Source organism: Haliotis asinina, chromosome 7 (assembly GCF_037392515.1).
Source record: "Haliotis asinina isolate JCU_RB_2024 chromosome 7, JCU_Hal_asi_v2, whole genome shotgun sequence".
Taxonomy (NCBI): Eukaryota; Metazoa; Mollusca; class Gastropoda; order Lepetellida; family Haliotidae; genus Haliotis; species Haliotis asinina.
In genome coordinates, this window is record NC_090286.1 from 43828246 (window position 1) to 43850161 (window position 21916).

General features: G+C 39.5%; 2 protein-coding genes across 2 annotated transcripts; both read right to left on the reverse strand.

The window, feature by feature from the left end:
* Nucleotides 1-1747: 1747 nt before the first annotated feature.
* Nucleotides 1748-13492, reverse strand: LOC137290964 (cystathionine gamma-lyase-like). The gene is made up of 11 exons (XM_067822195.1): nucleotides 13260-13492; nucleotides 11976-12057; nucleotides 11547-11642; nucleotides 10497-10606; nucleotides 9972-10106; nucleotides 9299-9356; nucleotides 8404-8481; nucleotides 7248-7400; nucleotides 4941-5062; nucleotides 3697-3749; nucleotides 1748-2155 (listed from the first exon to the last, which is right to left on the reverse strand). Exons 1-11 carry the CDS (start codon nucleotides 13410-13412, stop codon nucleotides 2008-2010), a joined length of 1188 nt encoding a protein of 395 aa, XP_067678296.1. The 5' UTR covers nucleotides 13413-13492; the 3' UTR covers nucleotides 1748-2007.
* Nucleotides 13493-15034: 1542 nt separating this feature from the next.
* On the reverse strand, nucleotides 15035-19355 carry LOC137292012 (fucolectin-1-like). The gene is made up of 4 exons (XM_067823565.1): nucleotides 19322-19355; nucleotides 18962-19195; nucleotides 17280-17516; nucleotides 15035-15438 (listed from the first exon to the last, which is right to left on the reverse strand). Exons 1-4 carry the CDS (start codon nucleotides 19353-19355, stop codon nucleotides 15152-15154), a joined length of 792 nt encoding a protein of 263 aa, XP_067679666.1. The 3' UTR covers nucleotides 15035-15151.
* Nucleotides 19356-21916: the final 2561 nt, after the last annotated feature.

Below are 21916 nucleotides of genomic sequence, written 5' to 3' on the forward strand. Positions count from 1 at the left end.
AATGGGTGTTCAGACATTTACATATTGCCTGTACATGACCAAGTCTTGACTTGATGGTGATTGAGTATTGTTTAACACTGCATTTAGCAGTATTCCAGCATCATCAAGGCATGGGACCCCAGAAATGGGCTTCACACATTGCATCCATGTGGAGAGTCCAACAGGGTGTTCAGTGTGACGAGCGGATGCTTTAATCACTGGGCTACCCCGCAACCTTCACTCTTTTGGACATGACTTGATGGGTTATTGCTGATGGTCAGTGGTCAGTATCACTTTTTTGATGTTTGTGTTCAATATATTTGCATCAGTATATCTGGTGTATCATGGGGCCCTAGAGACAATCGGATGTGGAGGAAACACTCCTGTGATTATAGCAGAACACTGATCCTTGCAAATGACTCATTAAACGACCCTCACTGTCCAGTCTATTTAGTCGTTGCTTGGCTGGAGGAGATTTATATACTTACCTGGAATCTCTAGAGTAGGCCTGGAGCATTAGACACAATAGGTGAAAGTAGTACAGAGCTGAATTGTCAAAGAAAACTGCAGAACATCACTACCATGTTATACAAAATACAACATTCTGCAAATTCTGCCTTCTGGCAAGTTCAAATGACCGCCACATTCAAGATGGCCTCCCAAATCATTAAAACGATAATGCAAACAGATATTTTGTCGGTAATTATGCCATGTGATACATCAAATGAAAGCTCATCTCACAGGAATTCTAAATGCTCAGAATAATCCAAAATAAGTAGGGATTCTATTCCAAAATCTCACGAACCATACCTTGTGATATATTGAAATAAAGCCCTCTCACAAGGAGTCTAAATACATTAGTTTTAACACCCCACATACATAAAATGGTTCAGTAAAAAGGAATATTTTCGTGAGATTATTTTGGATTATTTTGAGGTCAATGGTGGAACTTTCGAAATTGGAGGCCTTGTTGAAAATGCCACAAGGCATGATATCAATATATTTAGTATCTCTGTGAGATTAACTTTCATTTGATATATCACACTGCATAATTATTTTAAAAAACATCTAACTGTATAATCATTTTGATTATTTTGTCGGCCATCTTGAATTTGTCGGCCATCTTGAAAACGCCACTAGGTAGAATTTCAGAACTTTGTATCTTCAACATGGCACTGATATTCTGAAACTTTCCTGAAAAATTCAACTTTCTAATATTTTTTTTCTAATGTCCTGTCTAATGCTCCTGGCCTAATCACAAATGCGGAACGACAGAACTCGCACAGTCTGATCATCCGGAAGGTACTCACATCGACCACCAACTGTTGTAGACTTGGCACTTTGTGAGTCGTTTTAACAGGACGGCGTGGAATCTTGCTGATAGTCAGCCTCATGACAGTCAGATCCAGATTAAATTATATATTGCTGGAATATTGCTAAAAGTGGCATAAAACCTACCTCACTCACACTCACCAGATTGTAATCGTTGTGCAGTCATGTACATGTGAGACGGTTTGGTTGTGCATCTGGGCCCACTTGCACAAAGCGATCTTAGTGCTACAATGATTGTAACTCCCATCCTCCTACATAGGCTTAAGACAGTCGTAGCGCTAAGATCGCTTTGTGCAAGTGGGCCGTGGTATGTATGGTAGCCCCAGCAGTGTGTCATCATATGTGAGGAAAGCTGGAGATGAAGCGAGTCTTGGATGATTGTCCCCATGGTATACTGAATCATAATACCTTAGATCGTTCAAAAATACTTAAAAAATACAACGAATACACATTTATTTCCCCTTTCCTTTTCTATTTCTGCTGAATACAGTGGACTGATACATGTAGCATCGCATTTGGATAATGATATCTGAATAATAAACATATGTCTTCTTTACACTAGAGACAGCACATTTGCATGGAATTTATCCAACATCATAACTGAATGCTGTCTCGAAAATAATGAAGTTTACTTTAGGTAACGTGACACTGAAAGTAATTAATGAAAGCAATGTTCGGCAGGAGGTGTAAGATATTTTACACAATTGCCGTCCTCAAGGCACGATCTAGATCTTTTGACAAATCCGTTGGGTCTTCCAGTCCCACCGACAGTCGGACAAGAGTGTTGGTTACACCGATTGCGTCCTTTGCCTCATCTGACAACTGGCTGTGGGTCATGGTACTCCTAAGTGACAAAACTAATGTATATCCATATGATCAACCTTCACTCACGCTCACCGTACATTTGGACAATAAAACTAATGCTATGTACTTGATCAAACTACGCTCAAACTCACCATCCATTTGGACAAGAAAACTGATGTGTAGGTATTTGATCAAACTAAAGCACATTCGCCACACACTTGGAGAATGAAACTCGTGTATATATGATCAAACTAACATAAGCGGCCACGGGACCACCTCTCACCTTGAAGACGCAATTGACCCACTAATGTAACGGACTGTAAAGTACCATCTAAACTCAGTGATGACACCAGGTGTTTAAAATGTGTCCAGTCATACTGTCCAAAGCAGCAACACACACAATTAGAATAGATAGCTCAGTATTTGTTGCGTGACTTTATTTTTGCCTCTTTATACCAACATTGCAGCATTATCACGGACGGGGCACTGTTTAAAATGTGTCCAGTCATACTGTCCAAAGCAGCAACACACACAATTAGAATAGATAGCTCAGTATTTGTTGCGTGACTTTATTTTTGCCTCTTTATACCAACATTGCAGCATTATCACGGACGGGGCACTGTTTAAAATGTGTCCAGTCATACTGTCCAAAGCAGCAACACACACAATTAGAATAGATAGCTCATTATTTGTTGCGTGACTTTATTTTTGCCTCTTTATACCACCATTGCAGCATTATCACGGACGGGGCACTGTTTAAAATGTGTCCAGTCATACTGTCCAAAGCAGCAACACACACAATTAGAATAGATAGCTCAGTATTTGTTGCGTGACTTTATTTTTGCCTCTTTATACCAACATTGCAGCATTATCACGGACGGGGCACTAGGAATGGACTTCACTCATTAACCCATGTGGAGCATCGAACCCGGGTCTTCGGCGTGACAAGCCAACGTTTAACCACTAGGTTCTCTCACGGCCCGCCTTTAACCACTAGGTTCTCTCACGGCCCGCCTTTAACCACTAGGTTCTCTCACGGCCCGCCTTTAACCACTAGGTTCTCTCACGGCCCGCCACATGTAAGTATTCCATGACAGGTGGTTTTCATCCTGTCAACCTCAAGCTTAGGATATTTAAAGTAGCACACCACTAGCATACTAACCGCGCATGTCGACATATCATCTTTACAAAATGTAACATTCAGATATTTCAACACGACAAAACTACCAGCCTGGTTTTTTGCCATGATTATACAAGCTATTGATCATTATGAAACTAGCATTCGGGTATTTGATGACGAGCAACCCATATTAATTCATCATGAACAAACTAACCTGGGGGTATTTGAATATGATCAAACACAGAGATAAAAACTCCAGTTCATTGTGGTACAAGGAGCGTTGGCGATACATAGATAAAGTTTTTGTATGGAAAATATCTAGCAACAGACATTTGTAATGGATAGCAATATTGACATCTGCATTCTTATTGGATGTCAATATTGATGTTTGCTTTCTTTAATACACACGCGTACACAGAATCATATCAGATCAATTCTTCTAAGAACAATTAAACACTTACGGTAACTCTGCCAGACTTTCGTATCCTCCGAGACTAAACCCAAGGCTGATTATCTGCAATGATATTCAATATTTCAAAGGCACCAAGCGTGCACACGTGCCTACTTGCACATACGATATATTGATCACACATAATGTACTTAACACATGATTTTAAGGCTTAATGTAGTTGGTAACTACTTCAGCATTCTGGGACACTATGTAAATACATTATCTAACGGATTCACACATACACAAAGAACTTAGTTAAGCAGCCGATGACATATCTCACGACTGAATGAGCCCACGTCATCATAAGATCAATAACGATTCCAATCATTTTGTCGTTTATGTGTCAATGGATCATTGGGGTCAGAAGAATTCATGTTTCCAATCGTCACCACATGTTTATGATACAGTATGTGTAAACTACAGGGGGTGTTCATTTAAATTCTTTGTGTATAGATATTAGTAAAGGGAAAGGTTTTGCACTGGATACCATTGTATAAGAATATTTGGTTATATGGCATAACGAATTCGCACACAGACTGAAAGAAGTTAAGTATTTGGTTCCTGAAAACCACTGTTTAAGACTATTTGGACGTATCATATAACGAATGTATATCTGGATTGAGAGAAATATTTGGTGTCTTGCGGCCGTTGAGTTAGGATATTTTGATTATTCATCGCCCGGTGAAGACATCGCTGTTTTATAAATCTCCAGTTACATTACACATTATGCAATAACATCGCGTGCTGACGGAACTATTTGCACAAGGACACTTGACCGAATTTAAGTGTGACCCACTTGTGTGGGCTTAATGCTATCACTGCAGTCGTAGACATGAAGTTTCAACTGTTCTTTGCTAAATATTTGTAACAACATTGATATAAGAAATAATGTGTTGGTTTAAGTCATTTGGTCCCAATTTAACACGCATTCATTTAGTTTTTAAAAAATCAAATTAAATAAACAAATGCTTACAGTCATGAATGAAATGTATTTTCATACCCGTGCCCCTGTTATGACGGTGTAAAGCACTCGTACTGTCACCTTAATTCCGAGATATTATTTTGCCAATAGTTAGAAAGTAATAAATATAATATTAAACGATGTCCCGTGTAATATCATATTTGTGACACTCGTGATCGGTATTAGTATATAACGTGATACAGAGGGTTCGCGAGCTTCATAGACATGGTTTTGCACGGGACATCGTTAAGCGTTCTTTATGTATGACATAATGAGTGTGCATCTGTCAGTACCTTTAGATTTTTCAGAAACGTCCTGGTTTCTTCGCCCGATCCTTTGACGTAGAAGCTCACCATTCCCCCGTATTCTTTCAGCAACCTGTTAGCTAGACCAGGTTGTGAGTAAGAGGGTAAACCTGAAAAATACAAACAAACACTTTTCCTGTTGCTTTACAGCATTGGTTACGTCACCTCTTCGTCTTTAGTTGCTGCCCCGATAAAACAAGACGAGAAGGCAGTGAGACAGTGATTACACGGGGTTTGGAAGCAATAAAAGACGATGGAGAGATGTAGGGAGGTAGTGACATAGCGAGAAAGCGATCATTGCACGATACGAGAAATCGATGTACAATATCGCAATTTTATGTTTCACAACAGCAAAAACTCGAGACGAACCCATAAACGTGTGCGCGGGCGTGCGCGCGTGTGTATTTTATTGTAAAAATCTCAGTTCTCTTTTCTCTGAGCCACCCTAACATGGCCATTGCCAACGCTCTGATATCCCGTTACCACATGAAAATAGTCCGCCCCTGAATTATAATAAGGTTTCAGAAAATACATGAAATACATGCCAAAAGAAACACACACACACACACACACACACACACACACACACACACACACACACACACACACACACACACACACACACACACACACACACACACACACACACACACACACACACACACACACACACACAAAACAAAAAAAAAACTCCTATCGTGTCCAAGAGAGAAGAGTGACTGAGAGCAAGTTTTTGTTTTACGCACTCAGCAATATCCCAACTATATGGAATGTAAATGTCTGAGTCTGGACCAGACATTCCAGTGATCAGTATGAACATCGATCTACTCAACTGTGATACGATGACAAGTGTCCCCCAAGTCAGCCAGCCTGACCACCCAATCCCGTTAGTCTCCTCTTACGACAAACACAGGTTACTGAAGATCAATTCTAACCTGAATTTTGGAGTGGAGATAACGTTTTACCGCGAGAAAGCTTTAAAACGATAAAGCATCTCGTTTTCTCATTTCGTGTTAACAAAATCTCGTCTCATGTTATCGCATTGTCGGTTTTTAAGATAATAAAGCGATATCCATCCTGACAACAACACATTTTCGCGTCGTTTTGCAGGTTTCATGCTCTTAACTCACTCTATCACACTATAGCATAGCTTTTCGTATCGACATCTCTCTCACTGTATTGTCTCCAATCATCGCTACTTCAGACGTAATGAAGGCGATAAATCGATGTCTGCTATCAGATGTTTTCTTATATTATCCTGTAATAATACCTCTCTTAGCTGAAAATATTACGCTAAGTTTCAACTCTCCGCCAGAGTTCGTAGACAGAGAACATTTAGCGTATATTTGTTGACTGTCTCACTGACTGGCGCCTCTGGCAGTTAACACCCCGCAATTTGTGTTTATTGCAAAGGATTCTTAGCATGGAAATCATTACTTGGCAGCCGTCTTAGTTGTTTGATCGGCATACTGTTGGTGAGTGAACAATGAAGCGTACAACCGTATGAATCAGCATCTTCTGAATAGAGCACAGACTCCACAGACGTTTGTGAGAAAAATGACCGTTATTATTGAACCTGTCCTGATCATGAGCTACGGCGTTGTTGATCTCTTTATTTCAGACGTCGCTCGAGACGTCCTTCAAATCCCGCCTCAGCGTATGTTCAGCCTGAATCAATTACTTGACACAAAGCTCTCCGCACATTTCATCACCAGTCTCACTAAGTTATTTATGCCGTCAGCCAATTCACCTGAGGAGACAACACTTTCCAAAGAACCACGGCCTCCCAATGGGATTCCCTCGATTTCCCTTCCTTACAGAAATATATATGACACAATTCTTAGAAAAACCTTTCCACATCTCCCCCAACCCACACACTCACAGACACACTGGCTCCCCCAATGGTCCATAACAATAGTGTGCTTCATTGTACACGTCTTGCAACACTGATATTCACCCAGTCGATTATAGGTTGCGCATGTTTAATGTGCTTCGTGCAATAACGTACACAAGGTGTAATTCAAGATAGTTCAAAATGGCGCTTTGCAAAACAAAAACAGAAAAGAAAAAAACAACAACTGTAATACAAGTACCTTTCTGTCTACACTGTACAGTAACATCAAAGTACAATATATGCAATGCAAGACCCGTTCAGTATATGCTAATCAATAAAAGAAATAAAGGAAAGCAACAAATAAACAGACAGAAACATCTTTCTCTGCCTCACCAACTTATAGAGTGCTGTTCAAAGAATTAACAATTACTAATCGATCCAGATCTTGAAGTGATACGCACCAGGGTAGAGAACTTTGTCAATCAGGGGATGACCCTCCAGGAATTCCGCTACGGCTTGTGCGTTGCTACAGTGCTGCCTCAGTCGGATGGCAAGAGTTTTCAGTCCACGCTGCACCATGTAGCAGTCAAAGGGGGAGGGAACGGCTCCAAGAGCTACAGAAGAGACAGAGTAGTCACGACCAGTGATTGAGTGAGTAAGTTTAGCTTTACGGCGCACTCAGTAATATTCTAGCTATATGACGTCGGTCTGTAAATAATCGAGTCTGGGCCAGTCAATCCAGTGATCAACAACATGAACATCGATCTGCGCAACTGGGAACCGATGACATGTGTCAAACAAGTCAGCGAGCCTGACGACCTGATCCCGTTAGTCGCCTCTTACGACAGCTAGGGTTGCTGAAGGCCTGTTCTACACCGGACCTTCACGGGTCTAGTCACGACGAACAAAGAGAGGTCCGATCATAACGATCTTAGTGGAACGACCGCTAAACTTCAATAATACACAGTAACCTCTCAGTCTCCGTGGAGGTAAAGTTACTCTGTGGCACTTAACACTAAGCTACCAGCGCCCACATGCACTTAGCAAACTTAGTGCTAATACCAGTGTGACATATATCCAAAAGACATAACCCTAAATTAGTTTGAAATCCAGTGCCCACCTTCACGAAAAAAACTTAGTGCCAGACCGTGTTGATATGAGTTACAACGGACTTAGTGCTAAGTTCCCTTTCTGCAAGCATTGTCTAGAATTTCAACTACAGTTATTTCTGAGACTCATCAGTCCAAAGGCTTTGGTAAAATGCCTGTTCAGCTCTATATTGTACAAGTATATGGTTATACTTGCTGATATTAACTGTTCATTTTAATCATAAATCGAAGGACGTAGACTTTTCAGAATTGCTATATCGCTTGTCATAAATGACGACTAATGTCAGGACTAATACTGATCTGATAGTCAGACGTGACTCATAGGATGTCTATATTTTAAGCCTTGTTGTCACCCAGGCGTTCTTATCAACCCAGATTAAATCATATCCATGGCTGTTATGAAAGAAAAAAAAATATTTCTGCCGACTGCACAAAGCATCAAACAGCAAACCAACAAATATCAATGTCTAGAAATAGCCTAGTTACTAATATTTGTGAAGGAACATACCCATTTGGAAGAACTTGAGTTGATCGGCTATTTTTTCATCATTTGTTGCCAGAGAACCCATCAAAACATCACTGTGACCTGGAAACAAATCCAATTTTTACGTTCTTTTCACATTAATTTTCCTTTCGCTGTGCGCATGCGCAGAGAGTATAAAAATATCCACAGGCCAAATTCCGGTTTGTAAACACACTCGAAAGAAAACAAAAATCAAGACAAATACATCGTTTGATGTCGAATGCAAGTGATCTCATTTCACTCATGAAACAAACACCGAAATTAACTAAATTAACTAGCCTGACCACCCGATCCCCTTAGTCGCCTCTTACAAGCATAGTCACCTTTTACGGCAAGCATTGGTTGACCTTCACGGGTCATGTACTCAGCTACTCAGTTGTCACACGTAAATGATCTTCAATAAAGCTTTTATTCAAAGTGTATTTACAGTATCGATACACATACGACCAAACCGGAATTTGGCCGTTGGATATTTTTACACCCTATGCGCATGCGAGTTGAAAAGTAACGCGAAACCATCTTGTACAGTGTGAACATATCAGAAATATCGCAACACAGTGCTTAATTATTATTCTGATGCTCAGTATTCGCCACAAGAAAGTTATGTTGTGTTTTGAACATCAATTAAGCTAAATATTTCGAGTGGAATTTTAGATAATACGATTTACAGCTCGATTTATAACGATATCGAAATGATCTCATGACGATTGGAGGTTTTCAGTCTTGAATATACGTTTTAATAACAATTGCTTCAACCTTTCGATGAACAAGGCTTATCTCAAAATTTGAACATTTATTAATCAATGTTTGCACATCGTAATCTGTACAATTTAAAACATCGATTCTCGTCAGTCTTTATAGTAATATTAAGATGCCATACCGTTCATGTATTTGGTTATTGAATGCATCACAATATCCACTCCATAGTCTAATGGTTTCTGAAATGACCACGAAATGAATATATAAGAACGTGAGACGAACACAACAGGAGAGCGAATACTCGCTCCACATTGACATGACGCTGTGAAATTCCGTCAAGTATTTTTGAAAAAAGCAAAATGCTCAATTATCAGATGTTTCTTCACAGATCAAACTTAACAACTGTCCAATGCAGTTTCGGATAAAGAAGATGCATATAGCGACAATAGATAGTTCGGGCCCCGTTAAACCGTAAACGTGGACTGGCATAAAATGAACCTCTTTAAACCTTACCACAAGAATCTTGTGTCCGTGATTTGTTAATCGGGACATATGTTAACCCGGACGATTTCAACCCGGAAATTGTATCGTACGGATAAACTAGGTTTCTATGTGCGTACATGCATATACATACCTCTGATAAGTGGGACAAAAATAGATCCTCAGCAACCAGAGTCTATCTAAATGGTTACGGAATCGTATTTGCACAGATGGTATAACGTTAATTACTGCATTGTCCAGACCAGACCCACCTTTTCACAAAAACCCTTCACACAGATGGAATATTGTCGTGTGAGGCGTTAGTGTACAAAGAAAACATAAACGCACTGAAAACAAAAACATTACATGCTTACAAGTAAATAAGGAGTGAGAAATGTGTTATCGACGCAAATCAGTGCATCTGGGACTTTTTCCCTGACTAAAGCAACGACCCCCTCGATGTCAGTCATCTTCAGAGTTGGATTGGTTACCACTTCAAACCACACCATCTGCAGAGAAACGTACATGCAATTACATACTCGGATGATTCTGCAAATTAAATAAATCTGCCTTTATATAAACAAGATGTTATTCAACTCGAATCTGCGAATATTGAATATTGCATATTCCGATTACATGATGAGAATGATGGCACTTAGAAGAAGGAAGAAACATTCTATATATTTTTTGAAGATCTTAGAAAGCTTTTAAATTGAAAGAACATTTAGCATCTCTTTTGTTCCTGTCGAGACGCGGACAGATGAATGGTCCAGTTGAGCATGTTGCTGTTCCCTCCTGCATCAGTTCTGTGTTCTAACCCAGACTCGTTAAATTGGGTGGTGAAAGGACACATTAAATGACAGTTGTACTAATACCCAGATGAAAGTAACAGCACTTACTTTTGGTTTGCAATCCAGTGCCTTTTCAAGCTTGGCTAAATCAAAGAAGTCAACGAAGGTCGTTTTTATTCCCATCTTTACCGCGCAATACTTGAAATATCTGAATGTGCCTGGAATAGGTGAGTTGAAAATAAAACAGAATGGCGATACTTTTGCGTTTTACAATTCAATGATATGTGTTCATTTTATTAATGCTCAAAATAAAACACCGAGAACAAGCAGGTTTGGTCTAAGCTAACTCTCATCAATTACCGCACGTGGATTTGTTCCACTGTTCCAACTACGTACTGTGCTTACCCCACTGTAATACAAACTAATAACAGCGACTGAATCCATGATCGTTTGTTAAACAACCTTTATCCGAGGGTAAATAAAATTCCGAGATTTAAATGTTCCATTGGCAAGGCAAAAATATGAGGATTTGCAATCTTAATTTCATTTTATTTGATATACTTTTCGCTTCAAGGGAAATTCATCGGTACGTTTTCACTGCAAACAGACTATGGTTGTTCAATCCGGTATTTCTGAAATATATCAAGCCTTGTTAGACGAGAAGCCAATGCTCTTGCGATAGCTGACAACCTTAAATTTGGTGTTAAAATCATGCCTAGACTTACTGAGGCTCAGCGCATTGGTACCATTGGACAGATTTGGTGGTGTAAGTATCACGGTTTGGGCTGGCATCTCACACAGACGCCGATTCCAAGCAACCATTGATGCCAATGGTGGCTACACAAAATACTGACTGCTCTGCGACCTTGCCCTTGGAACACTTGTCATATGTGACGTACAGTTTCTTGCAGCATTGCGCCGTTAATGTTCATTTAGGTTTTCTTCATGACTGCCCTGTATTACTGATATATGTCGGAAGTGTATGAATTGAAAACAATTTTCAATTTTCAGCGATGCGTTTCGTTTTTCGAATTTGTTTTGGCCGTTTTCGCTTGGGCCAGTTTTCACTATACACCCACTGCTTGCACTGCGAAGAACAGTTAATATTGTGAAAGACAAAATAAAATGTCTGTGATGGGTGATCTCTGCTTGATTTACCTCCATAGACATCTGCAGAGCATACCACGTTGTCGCCGGACGTCAGGAGGTGGGCGGCTGTCATTGTAGCTGCCATGCCAGATGAGAAACAATACGCTGGAATTTGAAATTGGGGTATGTTACAGTACCAACTCTTAATCTACCCTGCTATTACAGGGGTTATGGTTGCCAAAATCATACAAAAACCAAATAAAAAACCCCCCCAAAACCTACCCAAAACAAAAAGAACACCCCTCCCCCCAAAAAAACAAACAAACAAACAAACAATGAACAAATCAAAGAATTAAGAAGCATTAGAATCTGTACTTTACTGAGAAAGTGTGGCATCATTACACAAACGTTTCGACAACAATATACCCATAAACATTTATGACTCCTCTGAGTTTCGAACGACTATCTGAAAAGACCAGCTAACGCAACAAAAATAACCTGATTTCGCCCCTTCCAGTGCTGCTAGACATTCTTGAAGACAGCTGCGGTTCGGATTGTTTCCTCGTGAGTAGTAGAATTTCTGAAAAATGATTTTATTTAAATGCATAAGTGTTATCTTATTCCTCATGAGTAGTAAAATTTATGAAACAATCATGTTAGTTTCATACATGAAAGTTATCTTATTCCTCATGAGTAGTAAAATCTATGAAACAATCATGTTAGTTTCATACATAAAAGCTATCCTTATCCGGAACGCACTGGGTGGAAGACAAGGTTTGATGCAGATTCAAGTTTCTACAGATGCGATGGAGAATATTTATGTACATTAAACTTATTATTGGTCACCTATATAAGTAAATACAACAAACTAATTAACCGACATTCGACCCCTTAACTTTCATTCTGGTCATGCTTCTTGACAATCGTTCAGTTTGCGATTGGGGCTAACCTTTAGTTAATTGGCTATAATATGTTTGGCACCAACAAGTGTTGTTCTCGTGAAATCTGTCACATTTCACAGTGGGCGGTGGGCTATTGTTAAAGCATTTGCTCGTAACGCTACAGTCCCGGGTTCGATTCCCTATATGGGTACATTGTGAAAAGCGCATTCTGGTGTCCCCACCGTGATATTATTACCTAACATCAAAACACTCACTCACATCTCACAACATAAACAAGACAGGTCTCCTCAGATTGGTTACAACATTAAGTTCTAAAAGGTTAAATAGAGAGCCATATCAATTTTCTGTTATCAAAAAGTAATTATAAAACTATTATCTATGGAAACTTGATCTTGGAGATACATATATACCTTCTTATGATACCAACCACGATGAATGTATGCTAAACTGGGTTGCCTGGCGAAAATAGCACACTATCAGTTCATGATGACCCAGCACCATTACTCAGCTGTTTTGTGGATACCTTATATGATACTTATATTCTTCGTTACTGACACTTTACAAGGTACCACGATGTGCATTCAAACGCAACTTTCAAATTGGAATGAGTGAGTTTAGTTTTACTCCATGTTTAGCGTTATCATGGCGGGGGACATCAGAAACGGTGTTCACACATTGTACCTATAAGGAGATTCGAACCCGTGTCTTCGGCATGACCATATGGCTTCCCCACCGCTCCGTTCGTCTTGACATCGTGTTGAAGTAAGATAATGTACAATGATTACATTTCAACAGTTTGTCGTTATGCGTATTCATTATATGTTAAATTTGTACACAATGGTGCTATGTACCTGTGCGGCTATCATAACTTTTCCCTTACCGCTCCACGGGTGGGTTCCTCAATCCGGAACGTCGTTGCCAAGGTGATTGGTGGAACGACAGCCCTGTGACTCCACTGCATAGGATCCACCCCTGCATGGATGGCTTCAGTGTTGAAACTATGTAAGCTGCCCGACTCTTCCGATTCCCCCATTGTGAACACTTTCCAGCGGTCTCGGTGTGAGAATGCGTGTGCCGAGCGATAACATGACAATATGTATTCGCCACACGACACTCCCTGACCTAATTTCGTTGAGGCATTATAATATAGGTCAAGTTTAGTCTTTCATGCACATGCCCAACTGTGTAAACATCTTAAACGTTTAACTTTGATCACCCAGTGCGGCTACGTTTCACCTAAGTGGGTCTTACCGGGAGATGTCTATCTCATGTGTCATTTGGCCTTCATTACTTCATCAGGAGTAGCTTTGTGGTTAGAGGGTTTGCTCGTCTCGTCACCCTGAAAACCCGTGTTCGAATACTGTCACAAAGCAGTGCAAAACCATACTCACCTACCTTAAGCACACACTGACATGGAGCGTTGGCGTAGCTTAGTGGTTAAAGTTTTCTTTCGTAATATTTTTTATAGGCGATAACGTATGATGCCGGAGGGGAATTGGGGTGGGTATGCCAAGCACAAGACTGTGCCATAGTTCCCTTCCACTTGTCCCGTTCTATCATGCAAAATCAATAGATGAAGCAAAGCTATTTTCCTCTGTACAGGGTTCACTGGGACTGTGAATTGAGATAGAATTCATGTATTATTAGAGGCTAAGCCAGACAGAAGACCAAGTGGATTCGAATCCCGGCACTCTCTTATTTTCTACGTTTGTGTATAGAATATCCCTGCTCGTGGGTATCGCCAAAGGCGCAACCGTCTGACATCTAAATCACATTTACATACCAGGAGCCCATCTGTAAGTAATCGAGCCTGGAGTAGATAATTCAGTGATCAAAAACATGAACATCGATCTGCTAAGTATGATACAGTGAACAAAGTCAGCGGGCCTGACCACCCGATCCCGTCTGTCGACTCATCCGACAAGCATGGGTTTCTAATTGTTAATTCTACCCGGGTTTTCATGTGTCTACTAGTATCCATCGAGTAATTTATATCATTTACAGTTCAGTTTATTCGAACGGACGTGCTTGGGTGTGACAGAACATAGTTTATGATGCCGATGCAAGATCGTAAAATAACATTGATTAGTGTAGGTACCAATAATATATAATGTACTCCACACATGGTGGCAAGTAAAATACCATCTCATCTCCAAAAGGCATCTCTGCGAAGACATCTACTGGTATTTGTTTTACGAAATTGCAGACATGCCATCATAGTAACGATGTATTTGGGCTCTGTATAGATTCACATTGCGTGAAACCTGAGACAGACGACTCCAGTATGACAATTAACGTAAATCAAGGCTAATCCTATAGTCGAACCTGCGATCTTAGACTGCAGCACCCGGAGCGGCTGCGCCACCTATCTCCGCAAATCACATAACTAACGCAGAGATAATGTAACTTAACGAGGAGCGGGCCCATCATAAGAAAGACGAGGCTGTTCTTGCTCGGAAGGTCACACCATTGTTATGCTTGGCCTGGTCATTGATGAAGATTAATCACTGGCAGCTTGGGGCAGGATTCATTTATTTCCAAAACGGGTCAACTTACAGGAAAAATCCGAATGGTACAAACAAGCTAAAAATTTATTGAAAGATGTATACGAGGTTGGTTTTTGCAGTCTTCACATCCTAGTATGATATTGGTAAAGATGACCGCCTCAATTTGTTTTTTCACAGTGGTAACGGTACAGACTCCACTTGTATACTGAGCTATATCTAAACAGCAATGGTTGGCCACCTCACCAAAGGGACATGCTCACACATCTTACACGGGCTGTGCTGGAGCTTCAGAACAAATGGCCTTGTAATACGTCCATCCAGATTTGCTGTAAACATTTGCCAGTGACACAGACACAAACTCACAGGTTCCATTTCCACTGGAGCTGTCCAGGGTATTAAAGTTGAAGCCATCACATGCCCACATAGTTGTACATTCAATCATGCAGGTCTTCAGGCTTCCGACGATTTCATGTCTGGGTCTGGTCGTGAGGTACATCTCCGTGTAGGGTACAAAGGTTGAAGGGTACCTTTGACTGACACTGCAGTTGTTTTCTGAAAATGTCAAAGAAACAGTTCATGTCTTCATACAAGTAGTTGTGGTTTATTGGTGACATGAGCTCTGACCATACAAGCTGTCAATCTATATCATCTCTTGCACACAAACAGCGTCTTCTACAGGTTGAAGGGTGCCTCTGACTGACAGCGCAGTTGCTTTCTGATGTTGCATTTGCAAAGAAACAATATATTCACTCAGGAAGCCGTGATTCATTGGTGATATGAAATCTATGAACTTTTGGAAAACTATCAGTCATATCCTGACTCGCACGTAAAGCCATAAACAGTCACCATCATGATTCTGTCGCGAACATTTAATTTGCGATGCATCGTTACAATGGTCGAAAACATAGGCAGTTGGTGACTGTACTGTTTCTTCAGTTTAGTGATCCGCTTTGATTCTACACTGATTCTGTATTCCCTACCAAACTAATCTCGCAGCAGGGTCGAACGTTTTACCCGACATAGTTGATTGTATTAAGTTACATCAGCTTGACAGAAGAGGAATTAGTTGTATCCGACAAAGTGATTGTTGCTGAAAGTATTGCGTGGCATTCACCTACAGGAATACCTGACGTTGAGAAAGACCTTCGTCTCCATATTCTTGATGGATATGGTATGTCTATTACATTAGTGGAGAAGGCGCTTGGAACATTGCTATCAGTCTCTACATTTCCAGGGCTTAATGCTCATGTGTAACAAGCAGAGTATTTTAAAGAGCAATAAGCCATTTTTCTCATTGTTTTTTCAGTATCGTTATGGGTAAGTAAATATAGGTGAGACAAATTACTAGGAACTCTTCTTTGCACATTGATCCTGTCATATCAATAAAACCACAAGCGCCAATTCCACATATAAAACAGTGGGGTGTATGTTCACAGTAGTAAATTCAAGAGAAGCTTTACACCATAGACAATTCAAGACGAATGACAAATTTGAAAGAGATTTGCTTAGATTGTTCCAGCGCAGACGACAAATACAGAAGTTTCACAGAGGAAGGCACAGTATTAGATATGAAGTAGAGTTGAAATCATATATCCAAAAGCTTAGCAGACAGCGTTGAGAGGACTCTGTAAATGGTGAATGGACATCACTGCCACCAAAGAAATAAACTACAATTAAGAATAGTGAGGGGAAAGGTGTTTCCAAATGAGACATATTTCCAATCAGAAACGTCATGAGATATTTGATCGTTTCTGAAAATGAGAAAGTTTGAAAAACAAAATGCCGATCTATTTTTAGTTCAAATGTTACCCCCTTTTTATCCATTGCGAGTCACTGTTGATTATCTAATTTATTCCTGGATATACAGCTGGATTCCATTTGTGCATTGCTTCTAACAATCGGCGCCAATTTACTACTAGCTTCCTTTATCAAGCTTCCACTTTTGTGGTCGTTCTCGCATGTGCATATGATAAACTCTCTCTTCTTCCCAGGTAAATATCGTTTCCCTCAAAATGAATCAAGTTGACATTCAGAAGTGTCCTGTGTGGTTGTGGATTGTTTTTCAAGCAATGGCGTTTGTCGTTTAATGTTCTAAGATGCAATTTCGCCAATGTTTTTTTTTCCTAGCTGCATTCCCACATACTGAATTTCCTAATCAAAAACCTTTGGTTTAATGACTGACAATATATAAATTTATCGGTAGTCATCTAGATTCAAATGCAGTTTAAATGATTGAAATCCAAACATTTTCCCTCAGTATGTGAACTGTTGTTCAATTAGCCTGTTAAACAGAGAAGGGTGACGTAATTAGGAAACAATTACATAACACAAGGTGGTGATATTCTTTTACAAGAACAACGTCTTTTTTCTTTTTGGAAACATTTTTCACTGACCATATATCTGTGGGTGGACTGCCACTTCACATAGAGTCAGCAAGTCGTCACTATTCAGACGTTGCCTCTTCTTTATCCGGACATATCGACCCTTAACCGGATAGACGCATCTAAGGGTTTCAGTTAGTGAATCCCCAAACTGACCAAAGAAGGAGAAACACAGCTGACCGTTTGCTCCAGGGTCTATAGCTGGGTCGGTTGAGAATACCTCTATGTCAAAGTTATGCAGACGCCAGTCTGAAACCAAAGTTTTGTGTGCGGACTGTGATAGATATGATACTGAGCACCAAACTTTAACTACAAATGTGCAAATGTTAAACATGCTGTCTTAGGGAATAACTCGTCTTCAGTAATAACCCTTGGTCGGGACCTTCTTACAGAGGGCTTCCGAAATACGTGAGTGGTTTAGTTTTACGCCGCACTCAGAAACATTCCAGTTTATATAGCGGTGGTCTGTAAATAATCGATTCTCGACCAGAGAATCCAGTAATCAACAACATGAGCATTCTTAATAATAGAAATTCAAAACAAATACGAAATCTTTCTAAATAGCTGCTGGTGTTAGATAAACCTAAAGTAGGTAAAGCTCAATTTGCTCTTTCTTGAAACAGCTTATCATCTAGTAGTTCTTCATTAATGACATTACTATGTTTCATTTTAAAGTGTTCGATCAGTCATTTTGTCATGTTTGTTTATGTATTTAAATACATATATTTAGAAGATCACATGAGCGACGTAAAATTAAACTCACTCACTCAATCACTCAAAGCACAAAAGCTCATTAAAATGTGTGTACATTATACAAGAGCAATACAGATTTCAGAGCTTTAATCTTGAGGCCTTGTTTTGGACACAACATATTCCCCCAACTAAACATTTTGTATCATTTCTCTTTGAAGGAATGGCATAATGGAGCAGTTCGCGTTTGCCTGAAGTACCCGTATGTGCGTTAGTATCCGATTTTCGTCTTGAAAATTGATTGCAGATTTAAGCTATCAGCAAAATATGTTACTTGTCTGAATTTTATGCTAATTTTCAAGATACAATGTAACGGCGTTCGAGTTTCCAAAAGGAAATGAACAAAGATGTCACTAAATAAAGCAAACAGCGAAGTCCCATCTTAAACATTATCCAGAAACAAATCCAATCTGTTCCCAAAGAAACTCTGCCTTTAATGTCCGTTCTACGAGATGATTTTTTAGTTGTTTTTTTTTGTTGTTGTATGAAACAATTTTCTTCCTTAAAGAGTGTATAAAATATTTGTTTGTAAATGATTTGTAAAACAGTGATCGGGAAGACAAACGTCTCTGATATAAAGGTAGGCTCATATATTACAGGAAGAAATCAATTCCTACATTACAGTCGTAAAACATAATGAAAATTAGGTCAATGGCTTTCTTCATTTTCGGAAGCTGTGGTGATCTAGACTTGCCACATATTCTAGCCTTGCGTTGACTTTCTTGGATGCATGTATTTCAGGGCCTGATGATAGACCTGTGATTATGGTGTAACTGCTTAATATTTACCAGTCAGTTACGTCCCGGTTCGACACAACCATCTACACCACATTGTCATACGCATTTTGTCACTTTGACCTTAAACATGTGCAAAGGCTGAGGAGATATGATGTGAATATATCAGGTGATATGGACACTAAGCTCCTAGACATTATCAGTACTTACAGTACACGCTGGATCTTCTGTTGGCGATGGTGATCGCCTCAACGTTAACGATCTTTTGCAGATCCACACGCCACCATGGCAGTGGGTTACCGCTGGAACTTGGGGTGTACGAACAAGATAAACCTTCAAAGATGAGATCTCCCTTTCCGTCCACGGCTCGCTCCGGACCAGCAGAGAACCCAATAGAATTCTGGACAGAAGGTTTTCCAAGGGCAACGTTGTCAAGGCAATATGCTGAAAAAGAGACATTTGACCAATTCTTGCAGCCAACTCTGAATCAATTCAAGAACATGTCATGAATATTGAATTTGTGGAGAACATCATTTCCAAATCTGAAAGTGGGCATTAGCGAGATCTCACCAGGTAACAAGGCATGGTATCTTGGAGTCACCATGGGGCAACATGTACACTGAGTCTGAAAATATGCCTACTTCAGATCAGAAATATCTATTAAATAAGGCGTTTTAGAGACCACTCAGTCACAAAAGTTCTTGTCAGTGCCATGGTAACATCCCGAGTGGACTACTGCCATAACCTGCTGTATGGGATCCATTAAAACTCAGCTTGACAAGTTACAGCTTGTCGAGAATTTGACTCATATGTCAATATATGAACACATAACTTCGGTTCTAAAGTGGCTATAATGGCTACCAATCACGCAAAGGATCAATTAAAGGCTCCGTTTGCCTTAATGTCACTGCAACAAACAGCTCCAGTTTTTCTGCAACTCTAATTACTTTGCAAGTTCCACAAAATGTCTGTGTGCAATTCATCTTATGCAGCTCTATGTTCCAAAAACAACAAAAGACATTTGGTGATAACGCTTTTGAGAAAGTAGCGTTAGTTCTGCGAAATTCTCTCCGTCCCTCTCCTACTGGATCTGGCTCGCCTACCTGTATTACCCGAGGGAGAAACATACAATGCATTTATCTTCTTGCCAATACTGAATGTCCAAAATAAGAGACCAGTACTACCTGCCGACACTACTGCAAATAGTTTCAAAATATTTATCAAAGTTGGTACACGAATGGATTACATATGAAGTTGAGATCAATAGATTGCCTCGCTGGCGTGCATGAACTATAACATAGGCACATGCATTCAAACAAATTTATGTTTGGGAAAATCATGTTTTCAAAAATGCACAGTTTGACAAGGCACGTTTCCTTTTAATTAGAAGGGTTTCAGTGACATTTTACATACATGTCTTACAGTCAAGAGGGGTGTCAAATGAATGTATAATCCCATTCGGAAAATGGTCAAACATGACGCATGGTATTTTCTAGATTAAACTTAGTAAAGTACAAATTCAAATACTTTTGTTGGGTTGAATCCAATTCGTGATTCGAACCGACATTCTCAATGCCAGGTATCAGATCGCCAGGAAGCAAAGGTCACTGCCTAACCCCCTCAGTCATCGCGGTTTCTACAAACATTGAAGTTGGATGTCAAATGTTGAGTTTACATTGTGAGAGGGGACACGAGAGGTATAATATCGCTATTTTGACCCGACTTTGATTGAAAATGCTGATGTTAATAAATTAAGGAACATTACTGACTGCCCAAAGGAAGAACAATACTATGCTGTGTATTGTTTGTGGATGGATTTTATCGATATGAAACGTGTAATGGATTTTTTCAACAAAGGAAAAAGGGGTAAGCAATCCAACAAACGAAATACCTTTGTACAGTAACTAACAGACTTACCATAGACAGTGGTAAAAGAGCACATGATCAAACCCAACATTTCCCAGCACATCGTCGTTAGAACAAGCATCTTTGTACCAAAGACTGATAAGGACTGCGAGTTTTGTTTTGGCTCTGTTTCCAAGATAACCCAGTGTTGGAATAGTGACATTGTCGAATATATCTGATCTCTGTCACTCTTTTACTTTGATTTGCAAACATATGAATGAGAAAATCAATATTGTTTTGTGCATATACGGAAGACTGATCAGAAGTTAGAAAATACGTATATATATATTTCCTAAGCGATATATTTTGTTTCAATTCGATGCATGCTCACAACACGCCAAGGGAATTTCCAGTCAGAACATGTGTACACAGAATCAGAATCAATAATCATGCTTCTATCCTGTTCGCTGGTGGTGCAAACTGAAAATGGAAATGAATCATTAAAGATAACTTCTGGCATTATATGGTTTACAACTTCGCTTGTTTGTTTGACAAACAAGCTGATATTAACCAGAATAATGGTTTAAACATAGTTATTTTCAACAATGGAACCGGATTGGTGAACACGCACCATCTGCCTTTACAAACAAGCTGAAATTTACCAGTATAATGGTTTAAAATTAGTGATTTTCAACAGTGGAACCGGATTGGTGGACATGCACTGTCTGTCTTATCTGAATACCGCTCCGGGATATTACAAATACGGTATAAATATAACAACCATGGTTGATAAATATTGTAACTAACAAACAAACAAACATACAATGAAAACGTACGTGTATTATCCGATAGCAGTCAGTGCATTAGTTTTAACCAATTACAACACAAATATACCCGACAATGCAATGAAAGAATTATCGATTCCAAAAATTCTAATAATGTATTTCTTACATTAGTGTAATTAACGCACGAAAGGAAATGGTAAATTGCATCTGTATAACAATCGCTGCAACCGAACCAGTGGCGTGAATGGATAAACTTTCAAATTCTTGATCCAGAATTTAAATTCAAGTATTTGTGACTATTATTATTTGTCACATTTATTTGTGTGTTTAAACTACTCAGGTACACTATTCTCTGTCCTCGGTAGCCTGAAAATCACTTGAAGTTGTTATCAATCTCGGAAATTGTAGTTCATGGCGTCAGATACCTTTGGAAGGACGATTTAAAAGGAGTTAATTTGTAATTATTTTATGAAATATTGTTGACAAATATAGGCTAAAATAAATTGTTTTGTGAGGTTTTACACGAGAGGCGATA